Source organism: Procambarus clarkii, chromosome 4 (assembly GCF_040958095.1).
Source record: "Procambarus clarkii isolate CNS0578487 chromosome 4, FALCON_Pclarkii_2.0, whole genome shotgun sequence".
Taxonomy (NCBI): Eukaryota; Metazoa; Arthropoda; class Malacostraca; order Decapoda; family Cambaridae; genus Procambarus; species Procambarus clarkii.
The window spans coordinates 21,877,669-21,887,070 of NC_091153.1; the positions used below are offsets into that span (position 1 = coordinate 21,877,669).

Sequence of the window (9,402 nt, forward strand, 5' to 3'; positions counted from 1 at the left end):
GGGATTGAACGCCTACTTGCATGAAGCGAGACCGTCGCTCTACCGTCCAGCCAAAATGGTTGGGTGTGTTCGTGGAAGAGTGATTCCGTGTTATGTATCTACGTCTTGTTGATGAGAATTGTTTGTTAAACTCGAGGTAATTACTATAAATAACGCTGTGCGTATTAGTGGCTTTAGGTATAGTATGTATGTACAAGTTCTGTCTACAAATGCTGTTTGTAAGTCATTTTGTATGCATGTACTTTAACCTGAATAAAAATGATTGATCGTGACTTCCTTGGTCATGAAGTAAGGATGGCAGCGACGGACTTCATCGCTCAGGAAATGAAGATAGCAGCGAGGTACTTAAACGGTCATAAGGTGTGGATGTCAAGGTGGAAGATCATCACTAGTTAATTGTGGATAGCAGCGAGGCACTTGTTGACCCGAGAAGTGTGGATGGCAGCGTGGCACTTGATGACTCGGGAAGTGTGGATGGCAGCGTGGCACTTGATGACTCGGGAAGTGTGGATGGCAGCGTGGCACTTGATGACTCGGGGAGTGTGGATGGCAGCGTGGCACTTGATGACTCGGGAAGTGTGGATGGCAGCGTCGCACTTGATGATTCGGGAAGTGTGGATGGCAGCGTCGCACTTGATGACTCGGGAAGTGTGGATGGCAGCGTGGCATTTGATGACTCGGGAAGTGTGGATGGCAGCGAGGCACTTGATGACTCGGGAAGTGTGGATGGCAGCGTGGCACTTGATGACTCGGGAAGTGTGGATGGCAGCGAGGCACTTGATGACTCGGGTAGTGTGGATGGCAGCGTGGCACTTGATGACTAGGGAAGTGTGGATGGCAGCGAGGCACTTGATGACTCGGGAAGTGTGGATGGCAGCGTGGCACTTGATGACTCAGGAAGTGGAAGTGTGATGACTCACATTGACAGTGGCTTGACGAAAAATGCAGACTGACCCCTCACTCATCTGGTGCCTTCAGGAGGTGGAGATGTTTGAGATATATATCTCGAACTATCTACTTCTTTTGTAAGGTCTGATGGCGTAGTGGGTTAAAGCATACTAGTTATGCCAGCTACTGGAAGGTAGTTGTGCTTTCTGGGTTCGAGTCCCACTGGTGGGTGTTGTTCCAAAGATTATTAATCTTCACTTGTGGTTTATGCAAGTATAGGCTTATAAGCTGGACACGAGTTCTCTCACATTGACAGTGGCTTGACGAAAAATGCAGACTGACCCCTCACTCATCTGGTGCCTTCGGGAGGTGGAGATGTTTGAGATATATATCTCGAACTATCTACTTCTTTTGTAAGGTCTGATGGCGTAGTGGGTTAAAGCATACTAGTTATGCCAGCTACTGGAAGGTAGTTGTGCTTTCTGGGTTCGAGTCCCACTGGTGGGTGTTGTTCCAAAGATTATTAATCTTCACTTGTGGTTTATGCAAGTATAGGCTTATAAGCTGGACACGAGTTCTCTCACATTGACAGTGGCTTGACGAAAAATGCAGACTGACCCCTCACTCATCTGGTGCCTTCGGGAGGTGGAGATGTTTGAGATATATATCTCGAACTATCTACTTCTTTTGTAAGGTCTGATGGCGTAGTGGGTTAAAGCATAGTAGTTATGCCAGCTACTGGAAGGTAGTTGCGCTTTCTGGGTTCGAGTCCCACTGGTGGGTGTTGTTCCAAAGATTATTAATCTTCACTTGTGGTTTATGCAAGTATAGGCTTATAAGCTGGACACGAGTTCTCTCACATTGACAGTGGCTTGACGAAAAATGCAGACTGACCCCTCACTCATCTGGTGCCTTCGGGAGGTGGAGATGTTTGAGATATATATCTCGAACTATCTACTTCTTTTGTAAGGTCTGATGGCGTAGTGGGTTAAAGCATACTAGTTATGCCAGCTACTGGAAGGTAGTTGTGCTTTCTGGGTTCGAGTCCCACTGGTGGGTGTTGTTCCAAAGATTATTAATCTTCACTTGTGGTTTATGCAAGTATAGGCTTATAAGCTGGACACGAGTTCTCTCACATTGACAGTGGCTTGACGAAAAATGCAGACTGACCCCTCACTCATCTGGTGCCTTCGGGAGGTGGAGATGTTTGAGATATATATCTTGAACTATCTACTTCTTTTGTAAGGTCTGATGGCGTAGTGGGTTAAAGCATACTAGTTATGCCAGCTACTGGAAGGTAGTTGTGCTTTCTGGGTTCGAGTCCCACTGGTGGGTGTTGTTCCAAAGATTATTAATCTTCACTTGTGGTTTATGCAAGTATAGGCTTATAAGCTGGACACGAGTTCTCTCACATTGACAGTGGCTTGACGAAAAATGCAGACTGACCCCTCACTCATCTGGTGCCTTCGGGAGGTGGAGATGTTTGAGATATATATCTCGAACTATCTACTTCTTTTGTAAGGTCTGATGGCGTAGTGGGTTAAAGCATACTAGTTATGCCAGCTACTGGAAGGTAGTTGCGCTTTCTGGGTTCGAGTCCCACTGGTGGGTGTTGTTCCAAAGATTATTAATCTTCACTTGTGGTTTATGCAAGTATAGGCTTATAAGCTGGACACGAGTTCTCTCACATTGACAGTGGCTTGACGAAAAATGCAGACTGACCCCTCACTCATCTGGTGCCTTCGGGAGGTGGAGATGTTTGAGATATATATCTCGAACTATCTACTTCTTTTGTAAGGTCTGATGGCGTAGTGGGTTAAAGCATACTAGTTATGCCAGCTACTGGAAGGTAGTTGTGCTTTCTGGGTTCGAGTCCCACTGGTGGGTGTTGTTCCAAAGATTATTAATCTTCACTTGTGGTTTATGCAAGTATAGGCTTATAAGCTGGACACGAGTTCTCTCACATTGACAGTGGCTTGACGAAAAATGCAGACTGACCCCTCACTCATCTGGTGCCTTCGGGAGGTGGAGATGTTTGAGATATATATCTCGAACTATCTACTTCTTTTGTAAGGTCTGATGGCGTAGTGGGTTAAAGCATACTAGTTATGCCAGCTACTGGAAGGTAGTTGTGCTTTCTGGGTTCGAGTCCCACTGGTGGGTGTTGTTCCAAAGATTATTAATCTTCACTTGTGGTTTATGCAAGTATAGGCTTATAAGCTGGACACGAGTTCTCTCACATTGACAGTGGCTTGACGAAAAATGCAGACTGACCCCTCACTCATCTGGTGCCTTCGGGAGGTGGAGATGTTTGAGATATATATCTCGAACTATCTACTTCTTTTGTAAGGTCTGATGGCGTAGTGGGTTAAAGCATACTAGTTATGCCAGCTACTGGAAGGTAGTTGTGCTTTCTGGGTTCGAGTCCCACTGGTGGGTGTTGTTCCAAAGATTATTAATCTTCACTTGTGGTTTATGCAAGTATAGGCTTATAAGCTGGACACGAGTTCTCTCACATTGACAGTGGCTTGACGAAAAATGCAGACTGACCCCTCACTCATCTGGTGCCTTCGGGAGGTGGAGATGTTTGAGATATATATCTCGAACTATCTACTTCTTTTGTAAGGTCTGATGGCGTAGTGGGTTAAAGCATACTAGTTATGCCAGCTACTGGAAGGTAGTTGTGCTTTCTGGGTTCGAGTCCCACTGGTGGGTGTTGTTCCAAAGATTATTAATCTTCACTTGTGGTTTATGCAAGTATAGGCTTATAAGCTGGACACGAGTTCTCTCACATTGACAGTGGCTTGACGAAAAATGCAGACTGACCCCTCACTCATCTGGTGCCTTCGGGAGGTGGAGATGTTTGAGATATATATCTCGAACTATCTACTTCTTTTGTAAGGTCTGATGGCGTAGTGGGTTAAAGCATACTAGTTATGGCAGCTACTGGAAGGTAGTTGTGCTTTCTGGGTTCGAGTCCCACTGGTGGGTGTTGTTCCAAAGATTATATATATATATATATATATATATATATATATATATATATATATATATATATATATATACATATATATATATATACATATATATATATATATATATATATATATATATATATATATATATATATATATATATATATATATATATATATATATATATATATATATATATATATATATGTCGTACCTAATAGCCAGAACGCACTTCTCAGCCTACTATTCAAGGCCTGATTTGCCTAATAAGCCAAGTTTTCATGAATTAATGTTTTTTCGTCTACCTAACCTACCTAACCTAACCTAACCTAGCTTTTTTTGGCTACCTAACCTAACCTTACCTATAAATATAGGTTAGGTTAGGTTAGGTAGGGTTGGTTAGGTTCGGTCATATATCTACGTTAATTTTAACTCCAATAAAAAAAAATTGACCTCATACATAGAGAAAAGGGTTGGTTTATCATTTCATAAGAAAAAAATTATAGTAAATATATTAATTCAGGAAAACTTGGCTTATTAGGCAAATCGGGCCTTGAATAGTAGGCTGAGAAGTGAGTTCTGGCTACTAGGTACGACATATATATATATATATATATATATATATATATATATATATATATATATATATATATATATATATATATATATATATATATATATATATATATGTCGTACCTAGTAGCCAGAACGCACTTCTCAGCCAACTATGCAAGGCCCGATTTGCTTAATAAGCTAAGTTTTCCTGAATTAATATATTTTCTCTAATTTTTTTCTTATGAAATGATAAAGATACCCATTTCATTATATATGAGATCAATTTTTTTTTATTGGAGTTAAAATTAACGTAGATATATGACCAAACCTAACCAACCCCCCCTAACCAAACCTAACCTATCTTTATAGGTTAGGTTAGGTTAGGTAGCAGAAAAAGTTAGGTTAGGTTAGGTTAGCTAGGTTAGGTAGTCGAAAAACAATTAATTCATGAAAACTTGGCTTATTAGGCAAATCGGGCCATGCATAGTAGGCTGAGAAGTGCGTTCTGGCTACTAGGTACGACATATATATATATATATATATATATATATATATATATATATATATATATATATATATATATATATATATATATATATATATATATATATATATATATATATATATATATATATATATATATATATATATATATATATATATATATATATAAAACAACATACTCACACCTTCACCTGCACAATGGATGCAAGGCACGCCCAGAAATCCCATTACATTTGAATATCAAAAGGAGAAAACCATTCTTACTATTGAGAGCTCCGTTCCCTAAGAACGGAACTACTGGGAGAGATGCGGCCTTGATGGAAGGGTGGAGAGGAAGGTAATGGAAACGAAAGGAAAGTTGACGAGAAAAATGCCTGGAAAAGAGGAGACAGTGCAGGCAAAGGAGAGAGCGAGCGGGATGAGAGGAAAGGAAAAAATGCCGGTAAAGGGAGAGAGGGAGACAAGTAGGAGCAAATGTTGACATGAGTTAAATAAATAAAAGAATAACAACGGCGAATCGACAGAAAAAAAAGTGAAGGGGAGAAATCGAACAGAAAAAGTGTAATAGCAAATGTAACTTAGGTACACACACACCAACGCCGGTACACTGCTTTAGTACAGTCAAGTACACACACCAGCGCCGGTACACTGCTTTAGTACACTCTCCAGCCCCGGTACACTGCCACAGTACTCTCAGGTACACACACCAGCGCCGGTACACTGCCACAGTACTCTCAGCACACACACACACACACACACCAGCGCCAGTACACTAATACAGTACATTCAGGCTACTCTGAATGAAACAAACTAACCAATCAGCTGTCACCAGAAGTTGTTAGAAGAGCCAATATGAGTTCACCAGGTGGGGAGCTGAGCCACAGCTGAAACACAGTCCTTTCACCCAAGTGGCTGAAGAAACGGCCGCTAAACGTAGCAAAACTGAAACGAAACTAAAAAACGAAACTCACACAAAAAAAATGTGTGTGGAAGGAGGACACGCTGCTGTAGCTACACGGGAACCTTCCCAGAGCTCTGCAATATTGGCTACACTCATGGGACCGGTCCAGAAGAATTATCACCTCGCAGGCAGAGTGTCTGGAGCCACCAAGAGACCGAAGACCTTCCCAGCTTCTGCTTTTGTTGGGCCAAGAGACCGAAGACCTTCCCAGCTTCTGCTTTTGTTGTGCCAAGAGACCGAAGACCTTCCCAGCTTCTGCTTTTGTTGGGCCAAGAGACCGGAGACCTTTCCAGCTTTTGCTTATGTTGGGCCAAGAGACCGGAGACCTTTCCAGCTTTTGCTTATGTTGAGAGGAAAGGAGGATCGTGAGATGTTGTGAGGCTCGTCTGGCCTTCACGAGTCTTGTTTTATTATTATTATTATTATTATTATTTTCTACCACAGACGTGGCCACACATTTACAATGCTAACCAGCATATATACATTTTCTTCTGTCCTCCATGGACTGGGTTAGAAATATGTTAAACATATAGTTCAAGGGTTTATTGAGAAATCAACCACAGAAGGTGATTTGGTGCTTTAAAATGCTAAGCTAACCTACATACGTAAATACATAGATACACAGATTTACGTATACATAAAGTGTTCGATGTGTCCTTTACATAGTGTCATTAATGTGCGTTTACAGAGGTGAAATGTAATTCTGATCAGCTTCCATATATACTTTATACACATACATATACATGCACACACACATATACATATACATATATACATACATATATATACACACATGCAATCACATACATTTGTCTCTTTTACTCTGGCAGGGTGAAATAGCTGATAGAGAAACTCGTGTGCAATTAAGCACTTAATCACTGAAGGTGATTAAGGTGCTTTTTCGAGCTCAGGTTATATAGTTAGATCACATATATACATTGTATAATTGATACATTACATGGTTAATCTTGGGTACAAGTCCAATATATCATCAAGTGTTCCAGTACTCATATAGTAATTACACAGTTCAGCTTACCTTTGCCCAGGAGGACGAAAGTCAGTCAGTATGGGACATTCTACAATATAATGTTCAAGTGAATGCATGTTTTCTCTTTCAAAAAGTTGACACATTGCGTACTCGACATTTGGGTTTTGAGAAAGCTGCCAGATACGCCTATATCTGAGGGCGTATTCTGGCCACTATAACATCACGTTTCCGGGTTCTTGTTCTATTAGTCCCATATGTGAATGTCTCCTCACGATATTTGTCATAATATTTAATGCTACAACTTTCAGGTCTTTGTAAATTTGTTAAGTCGGTGAGATTTTCATTAGATATTTGTTTAAGTATTCTCTTTGTCACTGCTAATGAAACACCCATATCAATTTCTATCACTGGTTCTCTACAGGCTGTCTTTGCAAGTATATCAACAGTGTCATGCCTTGAGATGCCAACATGTGATGGTATCCATAGGAATTTTATCTCAAATCTGTTTTCTTTAGCAGCTAAAACATTCATTCGAATATCACTGACTATTTTCTGGGTGTCACTACTATGTGCGTTCAATGCCAGGAGTGCACTCTGCGAGTCACAGTATATAAGTCCACTGCCTTTGTCTTTTAAAAATTCAGTGGCAAGGTATATGCCTGCAAGTTCTGTTACTTGTGTTAGGAACGTACTTATCCAAGGAGAACGAGTCCTTATGTGTCTTCAGTCCATGAGTGTCGGGAACCCAATGATGCTCGCACTGTACAGGACGACAGAAGAAGCCAATCCCAGAGGCTCCTTCTGTCTTTATTCATTACGGCGGCTTATCTCGAATGACGTGATCCTCGTGTCATTCTATGCTCTTTGATCGAGATTGTTACGTGACAAAGACGTGACACTTCCTTGAATGTTCCGAGATCAGCCATTTCAGTAAAAGTGCAAAATATAATGAAAAGGAGGTTTTCTTGCTAAGATCGTAATTAGCTCAATATCGTGCTCAATCCTGTATAAAACCTCACGTGACTGGAGCTAAAACGAGTAGAGACAGCCAATCGGCTATTAAATAGCAGGGATTTGAGACTACTCACTAATGGTGGGCTACAGTGTTACTTCTCATATTACACATAATGTAATGGTGTGGTGATGGGGTGCACGCTAATGTTAGCCTAAGTTGCTAGTGCAGGACACACCAACATCCCGTGATGCTGGTAATGGATGTATGGAGAGTCTGGTGTCAGTGTGGGATGGGGCAGCATCCCTTTGTTCCTAGTCATTGGATATTTCTGAATAACTCTGTCTACTCTGTATTATTAGTGCAGGAAGCTGTCTCTACTTCATGAAGTAATACTTGGGGTCTTAGTAGTACTTGGTAATAATAGTAGTACTAATAGACTACTAGTAGAAGTAGTAGTCAAGTAGTACTTGGGCACAAGAGTATTCCCTCGTGTTTCCTTTATGATTACTTTACATTTATTTGTGTTGAAATCTACCAACCATGTCTGTGATCATTTGTGTAGTTTCTCTAAATCATCCTATAGAAGTAATCTGCAAACTTCGTTCGTTCTTATCCTTTTTATCAGTTATGTAATATCGGCAAAAATCATCAAGTCAGATTCCATATGCTCCGTTAACACAGATTCAATGATCTATCTTCGGCTGAGAGAGAGCAATGTTCCTTGTACTGTGGGCCACTCCTCAATGAACACATTCCGTGTTTAGACAGGTGTTTAGACAGGTATTCTCTCACCAAGCTCAGCACTCCTAGGCACTCCTGCTTGATCCTCCTGCAGTACGATTTCTATATCTTTTTGGCACGCCAGGGAGAAAGAGCCGCCACTCCTCTTTCATGTTTGACAGGTTCCATTTTTGTAAAAGAATTCTAGAATATTTACTGTACGAGATTTTCCTTTGTTAAACCCACGTTAGCCAAACCTTTTTCGCGATTTGTCACTTCGTAAAGAATGCAACTGTTTTCCCTAGCAAGAAACGTGCGAACTGAAGCAACCGACCTTAACGAAGCTGATGTATAGAACACGTTGATAATATGATGCTTTAATGTTTACTGATTTACTATGTAAACTTTCTTGCAACATGACTATATAAAGTTTCTTGTAATATGGCTATGTAAAGTTTCATGTAATATGGCAATGCAAAGTTTCTTGCAATATGGCTTTGTAAAGTTTCTTGTAATATGGCTTTGTAAAGTTTCTTGTAATATGACTTTGTAAAGTTTCTAGTAATATGGCTATGTAGAATTTCTTGTAATATGGCTTTGTAAAGTTTCGTGAAATATTGCTATCTTAAAGTTTTGGTTTCTTTCTCCTGCATTTTCGTAATGTTTCTGAGTTTCCATTCTGATATTGGAATTTTTTTCCCCTGTGTCGTTATTAATGTTTTCCTCCACTGTGCAAGATTACCATATCCACATTTTCCTGCCTCTTCCTCTTGCCTCGAAACACTGCCTAAATCGGGGGTTCCTAATCGGGGGTTTCCACACCCCTTGGGCACCAAATAATAGGGAATGGGATTCA

The 9,402-nt window shown here is 40.6% G+C and overlaps 1 protein-coding gene across 1 annotated transcript; it reads left to right on the top strand.

Annotated features, from left to right (window-relative positions):
- Positions 1-258: 258 nt before the first annotated feature.
- On the top strand, positions 259-824 carry LOC123752936 (uncharacterized). The gene is made up of 2 exons (XM_045734953.1): positions 259-341; positions 407-824. The coding sequence occupies exons 1-2, from the start codon at positions 259-261 to the stop codon at positions 822-824; spliced, it is 501 nt and encodes a 166-aa protein (XP_045590909.1).
- The last annotated feature ends 8,578 nt before the right edge of the window (positions 825-9,402 follow it).